Consider the following 24081-nt stretch of genomic DNA (forward strand, 5'->3'; position numbering starts at 1 on the left):
TTTCTAAAGACATACACACACACGCAAATATTTAAGATAAATGTAAAAATGAATAAACATTTATATATAATTTCAATTATAAGTAAAAATAAATAAACATCTAAATATTTCCTAAATGTATGTGTATGTGTTTATAAATACAAAAATAATATACACAGTCCACAGACATATATATGTAAACACAAACTTTTATTCTGGATGCGATTAATCGTTTGACAGCCCTAAACATCACAATTACATTTTCTTACTTTTGAACTTTGAAAAGCGTCTGTGACAAACAATTTCTTTTCTAAAAAAAAGTTTGCCCTAGAAAAAGTGTGCGGCAACCCGTGCCAACAGCAGAACAGAAAAGATCCCTCACTCATCCTCAGGTGACCCACATAGGGCTCTGTAAGGCTTTAGTGTTCATAGCAGATGCTGCCCTACCACACTTTCTAACCCAGGTGCAAATCACATGTCTCAAGAGACAGCTCTGCCTTTGAAAGAAGAACTGCACTTTTGTTTGATAGTCTGGTGGCTCTCTGACCAAACAAACTAGTGTGCTGGTGGATCTCATCACAGGTACCTGCACAGAGATGTTCTTTCATTGGAGAGTCAGTGGGTGGGCTACAAGAATGCATCCACTGATTTACTTCTTTATATATGTGGCAATATGGAGAAAGAGGCTGTTCTGAGTTGCTGAACTAGATGCTGCACGAATCATTCTACAAATATTTGTATATTATTTATATGAAGCATTTACCATAAAAGTTAGTCAAGTGATATATTTATGTATTACTGTTCAGTGTTCACATAACTGCTTTATTCAGACACTATACACATTACCCACAATCATGTTTTAAACTGCCCACTATTTGTAAACTCATTGAACACGTGTTTACAACCTACACACCCAGAGCCATGACGTCGACTCTTATGTATTCATAATCATGGACAAAAAAGCAGGACCACACAGTGTAAATACCAAACATTTCAATTTGTAAGATTTACAAACAAAATATGAGCTCATAAGTTTAACAAGTCTTAAGATATCTAACTTTTCGTACTATATACAAACACGTGCATAACACGCACATACGTTACATTATGCTTCCAGGCCAGATCATATGCGTACTGTAAATCACTGCACGTGCATGTATTTGTCGCGAGACTTACGCTACTACTCAGGTGGTTGATTTGCAATCTTTTAATCTCTCGTATGCAAACCAAACACTATTTTTAGAACTGACAATAAAATAAAACTATGAAATCGTTACTTTCTGCGTTATAGTGACATGGCTGTTCAGTGACAAAAAGCGTTATTTAACAGATGGCGGGGTCGGTGTTATGGGCCTTTAACGTTAACGTTACATATGCAGTCATGTTAAACAGCACACATACCTGAAGCGGATGCACCTCACAGTTGAAGAAGGCTGTCATTTTAAAAAGTACATTTTAATATTGCCTCCTTAGGATGGATTGCTTCGTTGTACGCCTAATAGATAACAATAAAAGCGCCTGCCAAATGCCTAAAAGTAAATGTTTACTCGCATACAGTACACCACAACTTTACGAACCTACAAACGGAAGCATTGGATCTAATTAATTTCAAACATTGCAATTTAATTGGCTGGATTGTATTACCTTCTAACTGCCGATTGGTCGGTTTTCATATCAGTCAGAATTCTTCCTATGGTATTCTTCAAGTTTTAGTGGGCGGTTCTTGTCAAGAGAAAATTATGCTGTGAAAATGCGCTGTCATGTAATGCGCAAAAAAATCCAGTATTACGGATCTAAATGGTTTGTTTTAATTATGATTTTGTATTAAGTTTTGTTTATTTGATTATACATTTACTATATGGAGAACAGCATCAGAAATTGAATCATTGAATCACAAAGACAGAATACAGCAGTTTGGTAAAATATATTTTTTATTTTTTCTTCATACAAAGCAAAAGTATGAATGTTCAGTATTTAATTATCTAGAAACATCTGTTCCATTTTGATCTTTCATGGTGTAAAATTAATTATTTTTGATACCACAAAATACTTGGTTTACATGTCTTCCTCATCATTTGTACATAAAGATCATTTCTAGTCTATTTATTGTGTTATACTCAAGACAAACATTTCTAAAAATCTCAATGTTTTATAAGGTTGAATAAAACTCAACCATTAAACAAATGCATCATAGACTGCCTGACCACAAGCGAAGGTATCAAACTTTGCTCGTACCAAAGTTTGAGAGATCAGAATTCATATGCAGGTCACATGTAATCAGTGAGAAACAAAGTTCACGTATATTACTCAGAAAATACCTGAACAATAAGCTCCTCTTAAAACCTAAAATCCAATTGCACACGTAAAATTGCAGGAGGCCCTAAGGACTAACATTTGATGAAAACTTGCTAGACCTTATTTCACTGCCACCATCGATCGGATTTGCTTTTAAATTACACTTAAAAGTGAAGTGACCTATTAGTCAGATATGGTGACCCATACCCGAAATGTGACCTCTGCATTTAACCCATCCAGAGAGTAGCAAGCACACGCACGCCCGGGGAGCAAGTAGGGTTAGGATGCCTTGCTCAAGGGTACCTCAGTCGTTACCCGCCGGCTCTGGGAATCGAACCGGCAACCTTCTGGTCACGAGTCCGACTCTCTAACCATTAGGCCCCGACTGCCCACCCCAAATGCAATGCAAATTCAACGTGATTGCAACAAACGTTGATGATTTTATTAGAGTTGGAGGATAAACTTTGCATTGTTCTTTTTTTGGCCTCCCCGGAACATTTGATTACTTGATGAATTGGATAAAGTAGGAAAAATGCCCTGGGACATGTCCCCCGCTTCCCCACTTAGTTCAGTCTTGAAGGGCCAACAAGATTTGTGATCCACAGCTGATAAATATTACAATCTCCTCTCCAAATGAAAGGAAGTTGGCTTAACAAAGCACAGGGCTGGTTCGAGGCACAGCATGTTCTAAAACCAAACAAAAATCATTGAGCCAATTCAGGCCGCTTTTCTTTTTGTATTTTCATTTGCATTCATCCAGAACCAAACAAATAGACAACCTTTTCCCTCTGCATTTCATTTCCACAATATTAAATAAGGGTGAGATAACATGAAGCTTAGGTACATTCGTAATGGTCCTGCAATAATCTGCTTTAAAACCTCTCCCTCTAATTTTTGCCTGGTGTAAGATCAGTATCTCTCAGCCCAATGTTAAAGCTAAGTTGTAGAAAGTGACACGACCCCTCCTTAAAACCCTACACCTTAACCCAATGCTGAGGTAATGAGAGCTGATCCAGGATCAGGTGCTTTGAGAAAACAGTAACTAGAGCTGCATAAAGCCCAATCATTTATCTTGCCTTGACACAGCCGCCATCTATGCAGTCATGGGGTTGAATATCGCAGATAAAGAACAGCTGACTGTTTCTCTCTTTTGCATTACAAAAATTCAAGTAGAAAGACAAACAGAAGTACATGGAGGCGACATGAAACCAAGAAATAAAACAATGAGGTGTCTTTATGCGAGTTCATAAGCTTGTTAAAATTTGGCAAGAAGCAGAGAAACGATACATGGTGAAAAATGTGTTTTGATGGGATGAACAGAAATGGCCCTCAACATTATGGGTTCGCTTTTCTAGTATGAGTCAGTACTGGCATGAACTCACAAAGATTTGACAATCTTCTAAATAAAGATAAGGAAAGGATGAAGCCTATCTGCTGTCTATGAGGCTTATGACATTCGGTTCCTACAAACAGCATTTTGACCAATTCAATTCCATTCATTGAAATGTTATTGAGACTTTACTTGACCTTTGAACCTTTTAGATAGGGCAGTAGCCCAAGCCAGGTCTTTCTCTAAGAGGGCCATAAAGCTGGAGAAACCTAATCGATCCATTCAGACGAGTTACACGATTAGCATAATGTCGACATGCAGCCTCGCTGTTGTCCGAGATACTATTTAGCCATCAATGGATTGGCCATTCATTACAGGGACCAGCGGTCAATTCTAAACATGAGTGATACTGTATGTAGCAATTAGGGATATTGATTCTCATGTTGTTGAATGAAGACGGACATTAGATCAGCTTTCCTGCTTAACATAGTAGGACTCATGCCAATATGGAGTGTAATGAAACGCGAAATGCAGTCAAGAGAACACGCTTTAAAGTGAAATACAGTCTATGCCTTTCTGGTACACTTCAGTGGATGTTCAGAATTGAATGAATCGCAAATGGCTCTTGCTATTGGTTTGTAAATGCACTATACCCGTAACAAACTGTTTTTTGTTGTCAAACCATTTGAGTTCAGTCTTTGTAAATTTGGAAGCACCATTATTCCATATTGTGTATGGAACAAACTAAGTGTGAAATGTTGGTCGTGAAACTTGAGGGCCAGATGTTGTGTACAATATGGTTAGGCAGCTTAGTGAATTAATTGATAAGAAATTAAAAATAAATTATTATAAAATAGATTTCTGTACATTTTACATATATATAGCAATCATCTCAATGCCATTTAAAATACACAGAAAATAAATGAAAAATTAAAATGTGTCCTCCCCTCAGCGTTAATCCCAACCAAAATTATGCCCCGTCATCTGGTAGAACTTCATGTTAAAAGGTCTGTAGAAGTCTCTAAATCTCTGCACCACCTCAGGGTCAATGTTTGGGTGGGTCCGCCCTTTGGTTTTTCCCAGGCAATGGGGTTTGCTGCTGCCCTCGGCCTTCTTAAGACAAGGGAAGCCCTTGGTCTGATTGAAGTAAAAGTGTTTGTCTGTGATGATTCGTTTCAGGCCCAGGAAGTCCTGCACGCGGCCCAACTCTCCGGCCGGGTCGGTGATCAAACGCTCTCCGCTGACAAATAAAATCTGTACCATTGGGAAATACTGCAGCCAGTTGTCCAGGTGCTTGGCGTAGATGCCGATCTGAATGGCGCTCCATGAGGTGTCGATCAACCCTGTAGTCCTGTTTTTGAACGTCAGGCTCTCGAAGGTGGGAATGTCAGGCTTCTTGGACAATGTCTGTGTGTAGTCGGAGATGGCTCGTGTGACGGGGTCCCGGACCACCACGATCAGCTTGGTGTCACGGGACAAGGCGTAGATCCGGGCCGGAGCCTCACGCGTCACAAAGTAGCTTGGGGTTTTCTCCATGGTGATCTGGCCCTCTAGGGTCTTAGGCATCAGGTCCCTATGGAGAAAGAGAAGGGGGTTAGAATGGAGGTGTAATGAAAACAAAATATTGCATAACGCAATCAAACAGATGGAACATATGGTGCTCTTCAATCAATGAGCCACTTCAAGACCATGGGTTTAATGTTATTAGCATTGGTTGCTAAACAACACATGCATTCACGTGCAGATGCACAAAAACACTAAATGGGGTTCCTAAGAGTATAGAAGTATACTGATGTAATACGTTCACAAGCTCACTCGGCCTACGTTGTTGTTTTAATTTGTAACTTAGAAATGCATCGGCGCTTAAACCCTATAGAGCTAGTTATCTAAAACGTACAAATTGAACCAAAATCAAAAATTTCCATTTTTCCATTAAATAGCTTTCGCATTGCTAATATGACAATCAGAGGTTACAAATAATTGGTTAATTCATTTGGATCACGGCCAGCTATGGAAAAATCCATCGCTCTTCTCCAATAGTGTTTCCAATGTATGACCTCAGCAATAGTACTCACCACATAGATCTAAACAACAATTTATACTTCAAAGCAACCGAGGCTAATGCAAAAGGCCACACTCATAGCAAATGCCTTCAAAACGTATGTGCTTTCCACATGAAAGTTCCTCAGCCTTGTTTAAAGAGAGCAATCTGTTGCAGGCAGCTTTCAGGGGCACTTACTGAGTGAAATGAATATGTGCAGAACCACAAACAAGGGCCATTCGAGAAGAGGCTTCTAAATAAAAAGTCAACAGCAACCAGCAATGTTAACAGCAAACAGGCTTGGGTTTATAGTCCTACCCAATCAGGAGGAGCGTACTGTATTACAGCGAGAGAGGTGATAACAGAAGACTTTGATGAACATATGGGTGTATGGATCCTATTTCATTGGCACACGCTCTTGACAGGAGAAAACACGGGTCTATCACATTAATGTTAAAGAAAACAAATGCATAAAAGTTTACGTCTGCACTGACATCCGACCAGGCATGAAATTGTTTGAGATGAGAAATCTATCAAACAAATAAAAAAATCAAACATATATATATTTATAGTATACATATACATACAATAAACACATTTCTTTAAAGGATCACGAATAGTCAACTACAGTTGAGTCAATATAAACCTATGTGCGCCTGCTGGTGTGCAAACGAGTTGTTGTTTTTTAGTGTTTGAACAAGTGTGAAGCTCCACTTAGACAGACTCAACAGAAAAAGCCTCCTTAGGGTATCAGCGTATGCTCAGATAAGACATCAGATGTTGGTCTGTTGTCTCAGGGGTGTCTGTGTTGTGCATCTGGGCTAAACATACGTACACATTGTAAACTGCAATGTCAGCATCTAGTATAATCCTGCTCCATGTGTTTACACTCGACCAAGAGCCAACCATCACGACACATCCCTAACCTGCACACAACCCTCCGTGATAAAGGATTTTCCCGGATCACATAACTGGAACAGCTAACTTTGTAGTGAGAAAATCCCCATGTTGCAAGAGAAAATCAGACATCACTCAAATCGGTATCAGAGAACAGCCTAGGGCTGGAGGAGGTAACGCTGATTTATTTGATGGAAAACTGTTGGCAGATTTGTGTGGTTACATGGCTACACTAAAGAGCTGGCCACATATCCAATTATGATAATATCAGTTTGATTACTGCTCTGTCAGAACATTGCAGTGAGAAAAAAACCTCATTAATCTATGTAAAACGAAAACAGATTATGTTAGTGCCTTTTTACGCAACGAGGCAAACACACACCATCTTCACAGTTGAACTGTTTATTACTAGTCTGGAGGAAATGTGTATAAATGTGTTGGCTTACAAACACTTAGCCTGAAAGTGTGTGGTTTAAAAAAAGTGTTTATTTACGAATTATTGCACATAAGGTGCAAACCAGCTGTAAGTGCGTGTGCACATGTGAGATAATGCAGGCTTTTGTCATTTTACTGTTAAATGAACCACCCACATTTACTGCGCCGAGGAAATAAATTACACAAATACACGTGAATACACACCAAAATATGCTTCGCACCAAACAAAGTGTTTTTCAAATTTCACATATGATCTTAACTTAACCTTAACTAGTCAAAAACTAGAGGTTGAATTCTACACAACATGATACAATTATTAAGCAAGCGAGCACAAGTACGCAAGAACAGACCTGTATGTGGTTTTTCGACAAAACATGAATACAGCTGTTGTTAGTCTTCTCTTAAAGGGATACTCCACCCAAAAATGAAAATTCTGTCATGAATAACTCCCCCACCCCCCAAGTTGTTCCTAAACTGTATAAATTTCTTTGTTCTGTTGAACACAATGAAAGATAGCAAATGTTAGCAACTGACATTTCTGGGACATCATTGACTACCATAGTAGGAAAAATAAAAATGGTAGTCAAAGATGCCCTAGAACTGTTTGCTTTGTTCTTCAAAATATCTCATTTTGTGTTTAACAGAACAAAAAAAGATACTATACAACAATTTTTCCTACTGATGTCCCAGAAATGTCAGTTTTTCCAAATCTATTTCTTTGTGTTCATCAGAACAAAGAAAATTATACATGTTTGAGACAACTTTAGGGTAAGTAATGACAGAATTTTAATTGTTGGATGCAGTATCTCTTTAAGCTGCCACCTACAGTAATGATGCAAAAAAGCTTGAATAATAGTGTAAAAAGAGAATCAAACTCAGGTTCAGACTAAACAATACAATAAAGTGTGAAAAGGGTCTTCATTTTGTTTCAAAAATAAACTTAAAAAAGCCATCCACGATCAGAAAGGCGTGGAAAAGGCGTTAAAGAAGACAAGTAGGCAAGCTCTTGGAGGAACAATAGGCTTTCTTGCCCGTTTTGATTTATGAGGCACTTCTTTTTAGACATTCCGTCAGCAAACAGGCAATGCTTTGACACCCGAGCCCTCTTTTTTCCTCTTTTCTTTGAAAACGGATCATTGTCCTCCAGTGATCTTAAAGAGCAAGGGCCGTGGAGGGGGCATGGAGTAAGGGGGGGGACATTATTGAAGGATGAGTGGAGAGCACTTCTCTGGCTCTCTCAGGGCTGGACGAGAGCAGGTTGTGGAGAGCCCTTGAGTTGAACGTGTGCCTCGAGTGCCTCTCCCACACTCGGCGCACGCTGTTACATGTAAAGATACGCTCGTGTTAATTATTAAAACTGCCATTAGAAAGTGGAGATGAGATGAGTGTAAGATTCTGCTGATAAAAAGAGCCAGTACTCTCAAGTGATGAGCCTGGGACCTTCTGGTCAAAGTTTTCTAAAAGAGCTACAGCCTGGCTTGCTAGTGGCCATCGCTGTTCAGAAGCAATCTCGACAACAGGACCAAAATGCTCCAGAAAGTGGGCTATCGTGAAAGTTTTGTCTTAGTAGAGAAAAAACAGCAAGGAAGAGACAGAAAGATAAGAAAAAGACAAAGAACAAGAAGAAGGACTTTTTAATAGATATGCTTTGTTCTTCCCGTCAAACACGGTTGAGAAGAGCCTGTTTGGTTTACTACAGACACAGTAGCCCCAAAAAATCCTCTAAGCCTGTCGTATCTTTAATCTTACAGCTTTCAAGTCAAGAGCCACAGTATATCTGTCTTTCAGCTCTTGTATTGTTATGGTTGAGTTTTGGCTCACTTTTGTTCTTTTTCTCTTTATTTTTTTCTGTATGTGCAAACTGATATGAAGTAGAAACACACAGCGCATCCGAAGCTTTAAAGTCTCGCAAGGATCAGAGATGCACATACCTGCAGTTTGGTTTTGAAGAGCGAGTCAAAACAGACCCAATCTCTGAGCACCTGCATGTGCACGCGTGTATCTTTGATAGACATCTCCTGAGCCTCGCCGCTGCTTCAGAAGCTGTTTAAATAAGCTGCAGTGTAATAAAGTCTGCAGTCAAATAAACCTAAATTAATTGCCAATGAGTTTAACAGCTTGGCACTCGGAAAGACAAAAGACAAAGTCCAGGCTTACAAAGCAAAGCACCATGCGTGAGGGAAAGTTTTAAGCCTGGCCATGTAGTGTGTGGCACTTAAAGGGACAGTTCACCAAAAAATGAAATTTTACTCACCCTCAGATTATTCCAAACCTGTATAAATTTCTTTATTTTGCTAAACACAACTGAAGATATTTGGAAGCATGTCAGTAACTCCCATATACTGCCATAGTAGGGAAAATAAATACTATGGGAGTACTATTGGTTACTGACATTCTTCCAAATATCTTCCTTTGTGTTTAGCAAAACAAAGAATGTATACAGGTTTGGAACAATCTGAGGGTGAGTAAATAAAGACAGAATTTTCATTTTTGAAAATGAAAATGCTGTCCTCTTTTACTCAACACTGTTACTATAAACCTGATCGTTTTTCTTCTACACTATATCGTAAATGTTCTAAAAAATACACTCCTGTTTTCCATAATCAGACTATTGATTACAGTGCTTGAACCCCATACTACCGGTGTCATAGTGATCTAAGCGTTTGAGTGACACTTCACCCGACCAAAGGCTACAGGGCCGTCTTTCAGGCAGGGCGACACTCACCCCCATGCACTTCAAACTATCAGAAAAGGAGCGCAGAAAAACAGATGTGACATTCATGAACTAACAAAGGAGTAATACTCACAAATAAAATAGATCTTGTTTGAGCGAGCGATCACCATCACTTCACAAGGCAAAGCTTATAAGCAATAGCTTTGTTTTGGTGTTGGTCGCACATTGGTGTTTTATCAACTGCATTCTTGAACTACTTATGGTTTAAAAGTGTTCATTGGATGCTTCAAGCAGCAAATTATGACATATCTTTGTGAGATAAGGGTCCCTTCTTTACTGCGTCTGGAAAGCCTGTGAAGAAATATGGATAGACGGGCACTCTACGGATACATCTGGTAGTCCAAGCACCTCCCAGCCTACACAATATTTTCTGAGCGTTGTCATCATAGAGACCCAAGCAAAGCTGTAGATTTCAAATGCACCCTGCAGAGCCTGGAACCTTGACATTATATTTAACCGCAGAGCAAAACTGCAGCCGTAAATCTATGGAGCAAAACTGGGTTTTATAGCACAGGCAATGGGAGAATGGTGATGTGATGGCAAGAGGAGAAAGTACGAGAAAAATAGCAAGACACTGTGCCAAGATGAGCATGTGTGTAGAAGCTCACTGCTGTATTTTGAGAGTCACTTAGACTCCTGACAGTTTATTTCATAAATGAGAATTGCCAGAGGTCTCCTCTTAACTGTTTAAAGTGAAGGGACCAGATAGCACAGACAAGTGTGTTTTATGAACGTGGTTTCACCTTAGCCTGTGATCCTCGCCATGTAACCTTGACGTGAACATAAAGAGGTGTAAACGTCCATCTCCTCAGGACCCATCTAAGGTGTTAGTGCATCTTAGCTTGACGTACCGATGTTCTCGTTGAGAGATGCCGTCACTTGATCTGTATTAGACGGGGAGAGAAAGGCTCTCACGTGAAGCGACCGCAGATGAATAATGAAGGAACGGGGAGGATTCCAGACACTTGTGACCTGCCTTTCTCTGAGAATAGACACGCTTTTCCTTCAGAGACGTCTCTAAAGACGGTTACACCTTAATGCTGATCTAGTTTCTCATTAAATTATTATGCCCGAGCCTGACTTTCGGAAAACTACTTCACCGTTGGTTTGAGGTTAAAACAGCTATATGAAATAGACCTTGAGTGGTCCAAAAGTACCCCCTGAAAACACTAAAAAGAAATGTTTCTGTATGTTTTCTCTCTCAGAGTTGGGGGGCTTTGGTTTTGGGCTGAAGATTGGCTTCTTCAGGGTGTCAAGGGCAGAAAAATATATCTAAACCTCCCAGCAGCACTGTATTTATAAAGACGTTCAACGTCTGTATCATGAGAGAGGAGAGGGTATCTACCGAAAAATCATAGACTGTACTTTGCCAACCACAATTTCAGCCCCGTTTTCTTTCTTCTTTTCTTGCGCTCCGTCTCGCCCTCAAACTCATTCTAAACCACATCGGCCTCTGAAAAGGGCAGAACACCCATAAATCACCGAGAACTCAGTCTATGCGAGTCGCAATCTGCCCAGACTCCGTTTAAGCATTATTTGCTGCCATTCAACGGCTACCAAAATCTCTTTAAATCAAGACTTTGGTGTCTGTCCGCTGTTCTGAGCTGCACATTGAATTACAGCCACGCAGTCGTGCCAGCTGAGTGGAATTACTCTGCGTTAGCAACCAGACTGTGCGTGAAGAGGCTGCCATCAGCCCTGAATAAAAGATGGAGGCATGAAGGGAGGTAATAAAGTGCGTCGCTCTCTTTCTCGCTCGCTTGCGCATTTTACAGAGCTATAGTGCTTACTGATGAAAAGAGAGGTTTTAAGGGTGTTCAACAGAACTGGACACTTTGACTAGACGGGTGTTTTCGTGATATTAGGGGCATACTGTACCTACAATTTATGTCACTTGGGCCATTTTTAAAAATGTAGGATGCCTTTTACATGAAAAACACATTTATGCTAACTACAATTTACTTTCTGAAAAGAAATCACACCCTAATGTCTATAATATTCTGCTCCCCAATATTCGAAAAGTACAGTACACCTGTCCTCATCACTTTTCACAAATTGATGCATTCATAACTATAATACTTAAAGTTAGTTTTCCTTACTTTCGCAAGAACCAGATATTAATTTGTGACCCGGTCTGTAAATGCAAGCTAAAGTTGCATAATTTAGTTATGAGAAAATGAGCATAAGAGATAAAGTTTGATTTCACTCATTAATTTCACCATGATTTCAATTTTTGACATGGTTTTACTGCATCAATGTTATTTTTTTTACAGATCTTTTACATCTTTACATGATGTACAATGATTTTATATAGACAACAGTAAATCACAAAAAGTGACTTTAGCTGGGTTTTCACAGACTGGGTCACATTTATGTTAGTATACATTATTCAAACATGAAAAGTGAAAATGCTTAAAAACACTCTGTACACAATATTCTGAGACAAGAGAAATGCAAACCCAAATATCCAAACAATGTGAATGTTTTAAAAACATCACTGCACATATTAAATTAGCATACCTCACTGTATATTACTAAATGTCAAACAGTATTCGTATGCTGAGTGACCCATGTACGCTCTATTCAGTTATTAGCACCGATCATTCTTGCACCCCAATGTTTATCTTGCTCTTGTTAATCCCTAGTGATAAGCTTGTTTACCTTGGGTGTTTGTTGAAGGAGTTAACGGACTTGGTCTCACACTTCATTTACATTTTCACTCAATAACACAACCAGTCTATAGACTGTGATGTGTTTAGTGTAACTACTGATGATGAGCTTGTTGACCAAGGATTAGCATTTGCAAGAAGCTACAAAAACCAAACAGTTTGTACTGTAGATCAGCAATGGGATTGGGAACACATGATGTCAATAAAGCCACGGCTAAACTTAAACTTACAAAATAATGTCTTATTTATACAATATTTCAATTTAAAAAACAAATTTAAGTATATAAAATCTTCAATAACTAAGAAGAATGGGCAGTGTCTTCAAAACATTATGGAGTGCCAAAGAAATCGTCTCTGTAGTGAGTATGATATCTTACTGATTTGTTAACTGGCACAGACAGTCTTCAAAGACCTTCAAAGTCAATCCGTTTCCACTTTTCAAAGCCTAAACAGAGACACAAGTGCACACAGGCAAGCACCCATTACATCCTGTTTTGCTTGGCACAAGGTCCTCTCTAACGGAGAAGCTTTTGAAGACAGGTGAGCTTTAAGGTCTGGGAATTTCCTCCGTGTCTGTCAAGCCGTTACATCAGAGGCCTACAACACAGCTGCATTACTTTGGAGCTGCAGGTAATGGTTTACAAATTCCTGTCGACAATTCTCCATCGCTAACCTGTAATTAGCTATATTATGTGGTGATAGAACCCGTGTGGATAAAACTGCACAGATAAAACAGGAAGACTATAAGGACAGCTTGGCTTCCTTCTATGGAAGGACCCTGAGAAACTTTTTGGACGACGGCCCAGCTTTAGTATCACAAGGCCCATTGAGAAAATGATAACTGCCGTGAAAAACAGAGAGATCGCTGTTGAACCTTTCTGCTGACTGTAAACAGCCGAGTGCGGATGTCACAGGTGCAGTTATGATTTCAGGGTTCAGATATTTTACATGAGGTACATTGAGATGTTTTCTTTCTGTCTGCGTTCCAGGGGGGCTTACAGTTCTGCAAGAAAAAATCAAGATACTCCTTGGCAACAGGAAATCACAATTAGGAATTGACGTTTGAAAAAAAAAAGAGAAAATGTGAACAGAGAACGTATGCCCAGCTCATTTTCAAATACCTTAAAAATGTTTTATTTCTTGATCCTGAGGCTTTAATTATTAATGGCAAAAAAATACAGTACAGCAGAATAATGATGCAATGAAAATATTTTGTTCAGCCTATAGACCACTTTGCAAGATGTAAACACTGATCCAGATTTCCAGAAGCACTTCCATTTCTTTTATTTCATTTTATATATTTTTTTAATCTTACATATACAGTTAAATCTAAGATGTTTGTTTAACATTTTGATTCGGTTATCAATGTTCTGTTGGTTTTAATGCGTTTAAACAGTGTTAAAAAACTGAAACAGGAAGTTCTGCTGGACCAGCATTGTTTACGTCTTCCAAAGTGGTCTATATAAAACAAGAAAAGATTTGATAAAGAAAAAAAATAGTTATTTTACTCTTCCAATAGCTGGTTCCTCTCCTTGGAAAAGTGAGAAAGACAACAAAATGAAAAGCTACAAGAGAGGTGTGAGGACAAAAGAGGTGACAGCTACTGGACGCTGGAGACGCTGGCTTTGTTGCCCTAGAGCTCGGTTCACGCTGTGCTCCTGTGGGCACATCAGCAGAGTGTGTGTTCCTTTAATTGTCTGCTCTTTTCGTGCTGAGGTTAATGGAAACCTCGGGGGGTCTCTACTTCCCCTAATGCTGTGCTTTCACTTTCCACACTGAGAGACAGACGGACACACAAACACGGTGCCCCTAAAAATCATCTACACTAAATGTTTTCTATTATACGGTTACTGTGAGTCACATTCCTTCCCAGCGCTCCCTGCTTTCTCACATGTCACTCCATCTACTAATAGTCCTCCTTAGGGCGTCAGACTTTTACCGAATGAGCTCTGATGATCTCACACTGGAGAGGACAGAGCTGGTTGGAGACATGAGCCAGCGATTACTGAACCACACAGGGAGCTGTGCGCTGTAGCCCCCAGGCTTCTTTATACTTAGCGAAGACTGTTTATTTATCTACAGTAAATGAGCATTTACTGGCTGAAGGAGGAAGGCTAGCATTATTCTAAAATCCAACATCCAAATTATCACCTCGTTTAAAAAAGGTCTAATTCATGGCAACCTCAGAGGGAGGGTCCGTACAGGCTACTAAATTAAAGAGGCTCACATCTCTTGTTTTTGGCTGTCTTTTCAGCCACAGCAGGAATACGCAAATGATTTTTCAATGCATCTTCGTTCAGGATGTAACAGGAGGAAACTATTGTCTGTTTCTATGCTTTTTCTCCATATACAACGCCCCCTGCCCTCATTCATTGTTCATGTACGTTGCATCTAACTAAGGCAATTTCTCAGTAGGAAGGTCAGAAACACAAGTGGCTGACATCAAGTTCCTGTTGGCCACTGTCAGCCTCTATTCTATCATCCAGTAGGAGGCTCCTGCATAGGGCCGCCATGTTATTTTACTTTCTCTGAGGGGGACGGTAGTATCTGAATGGCAGACCACCACAGTGGCCCTCTACTGTCTGCCTCTCCCCAGGCCACCCCTTTCACAATTAGCCAGTGACAATTTGGTGAATGAAAGCCCCTTTCTTTATTCTCAGACCCTCCCTGCTTGGTCTAACCCACTGGTAAAGCCATGCCAGCTCAAGCGGGGGACACTGGAGGCCCCTGCTCTCTTCCTCTCTATCATGACCAATGTGCCCGGTTGGGGGTGGCTTCTTGTGGGCACTGAGGCCTACAAAAGCCCCGCCTCTGACCGGGGGAAGCTGAGCTTGATGTGGGGCCCGGCGTGCAAAGAGTATTAGACACATACAGTATATGGGTTTGTTGCTATGAGAGGTACACTACCGGTCAAAAGTTCAGGATCAGTTACTCATTTGTTCTTTATTTTATTTTACGCAAATTTATTATAGAATTACAGAATTTGAAGTACAGGAATTATGTTGTGATTATTTTGTGATAGTTCAACCAAAACTGAATTCAAACCTGCGTGTCTTTCTTTCTTCTGCAGAATATAAAAGAAGGAATTTTGAAGAATGTTGCCAAACCAAACTGCAGTACCCATTGACTTGCATTGGTTTTGTGTCTGTACAATAGAAGTCAATGGGTACCATCGTTGTTCGATTACCAACATTCATCAATGTTCTGCAGAAGAAAGAAAGTCATACAGGTTTGAATGAGTAAAGATGACAGAATTTTCATTTTTAAAGAAAACGCTTTGCCTAGAATTAGCAAAAATGTGCCTTTGGCATTTTATCCATATTTTAACAATTCATCGATAATTCAAACATTTAAGCATATTCCTATTTTTAGACCATGCGAAAACAATTCAGTCAAGTGATCCTAAACGTTTGACCGGCAGTGTACGTTACATACGATCTTGTAGCCACAATGCCACTAAACTGTCCACCATTATATTCCAGACACAATGACACATCGGTTGAGTGAGTTCACCTGTTAATTGCAGCTTAGAGGAAACAAGAGGAGCACAGTGAATGGAAAAAGAGGCCACAGATCAGCAGAGTAGCTCCTTTTTGAAATAAGTTTGGGAGACTGATAGAAATGGAGCTGTGGCCGGACACAAAAGCAAAGTAAACCTTTGGTCTAAAGGACGCTGAGCAGTTTAGCCAACACCAAAGCATCGTTTGGAGGCGGCCTTTTGAACATCCTCAGCCGGTGCTGTTCAGACACTCAACAGAGGATGTCAACCTGCTGACTGCTGAATGGATGACAGGTTAAAGTTCAGATTCATCTGAGCAGAGGAAGTGTATTAATGTGTGTGTGCGTGTGTTTTACTGGTCCTCACTAAATAAAAAGGCTCATAATTTGGTCAAATGCCATTTTTATTTAAATCTAATGATTATTAGGTTTAGGGTTAGGAATAGAATATATCACATGCCTGATATAAAATCAATGGAAGTCTATGTAATGTCCCCACTAGTATAGCAATACAAACGTGTGTGTGTGTGGACTTGTTTTTATATTCTGGTGGGGACCTAAACCTGAATGCACACCAACACATGAAGACTCGTGTCACCGTGGGGACCAAAATTGAGGTCCCCATGGGCAAAAAAGCTTATAAAGCGCACAGAATGATATTTTTTTTAAATCTAAAATTGCAAAAAGTTTTCTATACGATCCTTAGGTTTAGGGGATAAAATATACAGTTTGTACATTATAAAAAACATTACACCTATGGACTGTCCCCCACAGAGATAATAAACAAGACGTGTGTGTGTGTGTGTGTGTGTGTGTGTGTGCGTGCGTGCGTGCGTGCGTGCGTGCGTGCGTGCGTGCGTGCGTGCGTGCGTGCGTGCGTGCGTGCGTGCGTGCGTGCGTGCGTGTGTGCGTGTGTGTGTGTGTGTGTGTGTGCGTGTGCGTGTGTGTGTGTGTGTGCGCATTCGTGTTTTAGGAATGAAGAGGGGTTGATCGGGTCTCACCTGCAGTGCAGATGGTCTTTACAGAGGCAATGTTGCCCAACAGATTCTTAGATAACCCAAGCCACAAAGACCTTTAACCCTACACCACACAGTACCCGACACAGCGTAAACTAATCGATACATCCAGTCCCACAGGATCTGAACTGGCATCAATAATTTCTTTGTGCTTATCTACGTGTGAGAGTGAATGTTTCAGTCAACCAGGCAAACAACTATCACCGCTACACTCTCATTACAAAAACAAAATACACCCACACGCCCATTCCAGTCAACTGCACAGCTTTCTGTTTTCCAACACACCCAATAGGCACAGCTAAACTTTGATCTTTGGTTTGATCTCTCACAGTGCCACTTAAGATGCTTTGTAGAAGCCGGAAAAAGGAGGTCACTGGGCACAGTGTCCGTATGGGTCACCTACGTGGTAGCGTAAACTCCTGGAGTGTGGGTACAAAAGCATATGCATCCATCCAGAACTGACCATTGCACAGATGGGAGTCCTCATCTGGACGAGGTGACAGGGGGTCGTAACAACTTCAAAGATAAGAACTTTCAAGTGACAGACTTCCGAGAGCGTTCTCGGAACAGGATTGTTTTTTAGCGGAGCCTTTCCCTCTCATGGAACAATGCTCCACTTTGCTCTTTGTTAGTCTGCGGTTACGGATTGTGTTAAGAACTGCCATTCAGAAAACTGGCCCGTAATCTCAGGATGGACTCGGGGATTGCACACTAAAAAGCATGAAGTGTACAATAAAGCATTATTCACAACTACTCACCAGAAGCAAGAAATCGTAACCTTCAGTAACACACTGGAAAAGTTGCATACTCCAATGTTCCATTCTTGGAAGAGATGTTTGGCTTTCTAAACTGCTGGTTGGTTTAAATGTTACGTAACTATAAGTCACCCACAACACCAGAGCTTCCGCAACGCTCGTCGGTCCAACAGAGACCCTGTCTGCCTGGGTGGGTGGGATTTTTGAGAAGCCAACTGAACCACTTATGAAATCATTAGAGCCCCTTAAAATTAAATAAACTTAAAGCAGCAAATCCAGCAGAAAGACTTTTGCAAGACCTCAAAACTCAGAAAAAAAGTTCTTGGAAAGTTTTCAGTTTGTTCATACAGTAATATCTCTTATGAATTAACTGACAGCTGTGATAAACTCATACCAGGTGTTCTTGGGAAAAGCTCATTACAATAAAACATATCTGCAGATAATACTGATTCATAGATCTCCATTAATTATATTAAAATTACAGCATCTAACTCTGTACAAACCGGCTGAACAAGTATTCTAGAACAAAAGCTTATCTGCCATCACTTTTTCTCTACCCACTGTTGCACAATATCCGACATCTATCTTTAAAAGATCTATCACCATTTTTTTGATGAACGCAGACAACACGTTACTCATTTTTTCTTTGTCACAGTTGTCTTGCACATTGAGAGCATTAAGGCACAGTTTCCTGTGAAGCCGCTTTTAACAATGCATATTGTGAACAAATGTGTACAAATAAATTTAACTTGACCTGACCTCATTAAAGACAGCTTGCATGCTTTCCATGCACAGGGACGGCTTTAAAATACACCATGAAGTCTTTTTCTAGAGTACAGCAAATCTAACGTTCCTCTAAATAGAGTCATTTTCCTCTCCATACAGTTTTTACACTTCTGTATAAAGGGGAATGAACACTAATGTAAGAGCTTAAACAACACACTGACTCAAAAACTAAATGTAATTGCTTTCTTTCTGCAAAAACTCTCTGAACAGGTCACTTGAGTTAGATACACAGAAAAATTTAAAAGTCTGCATTTGTGCAGTATCCACAACCCAAACAGCAGTGCCCAGATATAGAATTTCCTTGTGGCATCGCATGTGCAGCTAAAACCAGCTGCAATGGTATGCGAATCTAGTAAAATCTGAGACGCAGAAAATCTTATGATGAGTGGAAACCTCCATTCTACCCTATCACTTTCATTTCACTTTTTATATGCAATGAATCTGCTAATTGGCCTTTGAGAAGTCACTTTCGATCAACTGTATAACTCACATTTACATTGCTCAGGGATAAAACTTTGAAGATGAGTCTTCACAACACTTGCCCACAGTCCAGGCAAACTAACAACTGTATAACAGTAGGGATGTAACAATATTATCGATATCGTGTTATTGCAATAGAAAAATTGTCTCAATATTATCGTGGTCACATGACTGTATGAAACGATAGGTCTTCCGGGCCTAACATAGAGAATGTTAGAAAAAATATATGTTACCTTTGGCAAGGTCTGGTATAATTATTTTATTTTATGAAAGGGATTTTTAGGTCATTTGACCAATCTCATACTATAACTCATACCTCTAAGCAACCATTATGATTAGAGGATAGAGAAAAGAGGATGCTTTTCCATGTCATCATTTGTCATTTTAAATATTAAAACAAATATAGTATCGTGGATGTTATACCTAGTATCCTGCAGTGAGATTTTGATATAGTAACATCCCTACTAACAAGTGATTCTTCTTCTGATTTTGGTTCTGGTGTGATCTTAACACACAAAAACAGTTTTTTTAAGTGCTGTATATGAGTTTCTAAATAATAAACAATGTAATAATTAACTAAATCATACTGAAAGTATTGAAAATGTTGATCTCTTTTTTGGAAAAGTTACAATCAACACTTTCAATTATGTTTTCTGTAAATTGTTTAAAAACGACTAATGGCATAATGCAAACAAAGCAGGGACAGGTTTAAAGAAACATTTTGGGGACCATCTTTAGTGATTCATTCTGCTGGACCGGATTGACTGAACAATTTGGATGAATTTTATTACACTGAACTGAGGCCTTAATAAATAATTAAATAAACCGTTTATCTCAACATGGATGAACATAATTTCCTTTTTTATCAAAGCTGAAGAACCGAGCTTTCACTAAAACGCCATTCTCTCATTTCTCCTTTTTTCTAACGTCGCATGTATTTTAAAGCACTCTGGTCCAATCCCCAAACTTTTTCAAATCCGTTTAGAGAGACAGGCGTGCAGTTCAGAACTTTTTCGCTCGGGCCCCGGGGTAACCAGAGACAGACCCTCGGCCAATAAATCACCCTTTCGATCTTCAGTTTCATTTTTAAACAATCTATTCATATAATCACATTTTACTGTGGAACATAACATGTTAAAGTTAATCAAAATATCATCACATTTTAATAGAAAGTCAAAACCTCGGTTTTTCCTTAATCTTAGGTTTGAATGCCCAAGAAGTTCTTTGTGAAATACGGCAGTGTCTAGGCTATATGAATTTAAGCGCTCTTCCATTGCGCGTCCTAAAACAATAGCCTATAGATAAAACGAATTAGCAAATTAATCGTTTTTAAAACATGCCCAATAAACGCTTAAAATAAGCGCTATCCCAAATAATGAGGAATAAAGCAAAATCATTTATATAACACATATCAACATTTTATAGTTTGTAACATCCTGCTGTAAACTGTCTAAAAAGATAAAAATTCATGCAGCTAAACTTTAAATTAGACCATTTATGAACGAGTCAACTACATATAATTCACAAGGCACTCGTTTTATTGACCCAGCCTGTGGCATGTACATACTGTATTATTTATTTATTTCTCTCAATTCCAACGACCATAAAAACCTTACTAGAAACCACGTCGTTGATTAAAAAAAAAACAAATCTATTAAAGAACATCAAACCCATCTAATACGTCAAATAAATTATATTTGATTTTGTTGCACCGGTATTTCGGAAATTGAAGAGCAAGGCTAATAGGCCTATATCACATAAAAACACGACAGAAAACACATTTAAAAAGTTGTAAAAGGGAAAGGAAAAGTACAGGTCCGTTAACCTGCAATGATCCTGTGTGTCCAATAGAGACCACTGCGCAACATCTGTGGTCGGGTACGCTTCGTCTCTCAAACTGTTACAATCACAAAATCTATAATTACCGACCGTTCAAGACCTAGTATGTTTATTTGAATAATATCGATCTGAATTAATGTGTATTTAAAGGACCGTGTTCAACATTTCCGAGTTTTCTCCAATTCGAATAACTGGGCAAAGTCTAATACTTTGACAGCAGCAGCAACAACCAAACCAAAGTAAACGTTTAAACTGGATTGTGAATACTGACTACTGACTGTAACTTTTTGCTTGTCCAGACCATGGGTTTCCAGACCATTCCACCTTTGTATAATCATTGGACATTATTCAATTTGGTGTGGAAAGGTGACACATAAAGCATAGGCTACTGTAAAAAATAACGCTTGAGATCAAGCCAAATAGAATTCAGAAGCAAGTCAGATATCTGCAGGTCATGACGAGAAAAAAGAAAATATTTGTTGAACATTTGGACATTTCATGGCAAATGAGATACCATTATTAGGCTATAAAAATTAAAACCTCCCCGTGACCGTAGATGAAATCATAAAATAACTACCGTACAGACGGTTAAAACTCAAAGACGGCATGCTAATAAGAATATATAATTCACAATATTTTTTTAACTCAGTATAATGGACATTCTCGGTTTTTTTGTCTAAGCTAACTTCTGTGCGAGTGTGTGTAGCTTACTTCTCTATACTCGTAAAGACCCTTTTCACGTTTTTACAAATATGACAAGCTTTTAAAACGAACCTAAAAATGTTTTAAACGACTTATTAGCTAAACAAAACCGGCAAAGGTTTTCCGTAAGTATAGGCTATTCGTTCTAGAGAGAGATTTGGTGAATTATAATTCACTCAGTTAAGAACAATGGAAAGTATTAAAGTTTCCTAGGATATTAATTTTAGTTTTTACCTGTACCAGGCCAGTCCGTTGTCATAGTTGCGGTCAAAGAAGTGCGGCTCCGCTCCGACAGCGCGGATATCTGGATGCACGCGCAGAAACTCCAGCAGCGCGCGCGTCCCGCCCTTCTTCACGCCGATGATGATCGCCTGAGGCAGCTTCTTACTGCCCGAGCCGCTGGAGAAACTTGACAGCGGAGAGACTCTCGGCTCTCCTCCTCGCCCGTCCTCCCAGTCGTCCGCTCGGTCCACTTCCACGTCATTTTTAGCGAAGCCTCTGGGAGCCCTTCTAAAAGTAGGTTCATCATAATCTGACTCTAAGTCCGTCCACGAGCTCTGTGCTCTGTGCTCTGACAGCAGTTTGGACATCACCGGGTCCGGTCGGCCACTTTCAGCCTCTGCGTATTTCCCGACGAACTCAGTTTCCCTCGCTCGATTATTGTTACTATTGTCCACGAGTAAACGTCGTGGCATGGTGGCACAGAAGCCCACGCAAGAGTACAGCATGTAAACCCAGAGGAGCAGCATGATGAACAGGAGCCCGAGTTTCTTTTTCACGGGACTGACGGAGAGCGCGTAAAGATGGTGACAGAACAGGCTATATTCCATAAGCCCTGAGCGTATAGACCTTCACGCTCCAACTGGACATATTGACGGGTGCGTACAATTCTGTCCAGGTCCAGCTTCAGGAATCCCCGCTGTCTTTACGAGCCATGAGTGCACAATAAAATAAACAACAATCCACGGAAATTGAATAAACTAGCGCAAAGTCGACGGAACATCTAGGCATTCGTTTTGAATTAACTATGCTCTGCCATAACTACGTATATAAACGAGAAAAATGACGAGAGCGACCGGTGCACTTGATTCCCTGTTCGAAACCGAGCCGCGGAAACTGCTCCCGGTCGCATCCCCGTCCCGTCCTCCACCGTGAGAGAGTATGAGCGCACTGAACGGAGTACTAGACCTTAAAGAGCGCTGATGCGGGTGAGTGACAACTGGGCCAGCCTACCAACGCACAGTGATTTGAATAATGGCGGAGCTGTTGGAAGAAGCCTACCAATCAGAAAGCGACGTAGGCGGTTTTTTTTTAGAAAAGACATTCGTCGCGGAGTCGATTGAACGCTCTTATTGGGTAGACAGAAACATAAGATTGGAATATTTTTATTCCAGTTACTTAAAGTTTGATCAATTTTAACTGAGAACTGTGAACGCTTAAGAAAAGTAACTTAATTCAAAAGGTCAACGTTACTACGTTTATTATTAATTATAGATCACTAAAAGAGTTTAAATAGACTACACAAACAAACGTCACAGACAGGTTTGAATAACTTGATTTTAGGTGGCAAAAACGATGTAAAAGTTTAACATTCATTCACTTTTTGTCTTGTCGACTTGAAATGAAAAGAGAAAGATTTAGATGGCTTATGCAACGCATGAGCTGTGTAGCCTACTTATAATGTGAATTTAGATCAGAGGTTTATTTCCTTTGTGATAAAAAATATTTATTAGGCTTTAAAAAGTAAAAACGAAGTAAAGGAAAAGTAAAAAAAAATTATAAGGAATTTTTCTAAATATCGTAGCTCTTAATAAAGAAATAAACGTTCCACAAATTAGGATGACTTTTTCGATGTGTCGATTTATCAAATCTTTGTAATTAAACAATTAAAAGCTGCTTTAAGAACGGGATTTAATACAATTAACCCCAAAGTTTTTTTTAATTACCTAACTTACGGGTATATATTCATTTACAGTTATATTACTGGCATGTGCACGTTTAGCCTAACGGTTCAATAAAACCAAACTTAAAATGAATAGGCTATTTATTTTTATTAATTTGAACTGCCCGTTACTAAAGGGTGTTTAAGTAAAAAATCTACAGTTTAAATCTTATGAAGCTTTCACAGCAATCTGATATTTTCTTTGCAACCAACAAGAGTTAAAATTCACCCCCGCATGTGATTCATATTGTTTTAGAAGATAATGCTTTAAACTACAAAATTAAAAAAGCGACACCCCATGTCGGATAACGTAAATTATATATATATAGCCTATAAAAATTCTTAACAAAGGCTATTTCACAGCATTATAAAACGCAATTTATAACGTCAGCGTTATCACTGAATATTAGAAAGTGTTTCTAAACTTGGCAATTTGAGGTATTGAAAGCAAACTTAGGCTAATTATGATTCATATTGACGGCGCACCGAAAAAACATTTTGAAAGGAAAACAAATCGTATGCAAGTGATTAATTGATGTCTTAATGTTAAAAAGACCACAAAAGATTAAAACTGAGGTCACCTTTTTTGGCATTTAAAAATTAAGTGAAACCTTTCAGAATTTGAATGAGCACAAAGTACAGTCCAGAAAATATAGCAGGCAAATTTTTACCTGATGACCTTA

General features: G+C 39.3%; 1 protein-coding gene across 1 annotated transcript; it reads right to left on the reverse strand.

Moving 5' to 3' along the window:
* Window positions 1–1904: 1904 nt before the first annotated feature.
* On the reverse strand, window positions 1905–22602 carry hs3st3b1b (heparan sulfate (glucosamine) 3-O-sulfotransferase 3B1b). The gene is made up of 2 exons (XM_057357991.1): window positions 21691–22602; window positions 1905–5177 (listed from the first exon to the last, which is right to left on the reverse strand). Exons 1-2 carry the CDS (start codon window positions 22284–22286, stop codon window positions 4559–4561), a joined length of 1215 nt encoding a protein of 404 aa, XP_057213974.1. The 5' UTR covers window positions 22287–22602; the 3' UTR covers window positions 1905–4558.
* Window positions 22603–24081: the final 1479 nt, after the last annotated feature.

The sequence above is a fragment of the Triplophysa rosa genome, linkage group LG18 (genome assembly GCF_024868665.1).
Source record: "Triplophysa rosa linkage group LG18, Trosa_1v2, whole genome shotgun sequence".
NCBI classification, from domain to species: domain Eukaryota; kingdom Metazoa; phylum Chordata; class Actinopteri; order Cypriniformes; family Nemacheilidae; genus Triplophysa; species Triplophysa rosa.

Bases quoted from the DNA above. Each gene is read 5' to 3' on its own strand.
- hs3st3b1b (XM_057357991.1), bottom strand. From the start codon at position 22,286: ATGGAATATAGCCTGTTCTGTCACCATCTTTACGCGCTCTCCGTCAGT. The intron at 5,178-21,690 runs GTAAAAACTAAA...CTTTCTCCATAG, and splicing joins AACGGACTGGCCTGGTACAG to GGACCTGATGCCTAAGACCC.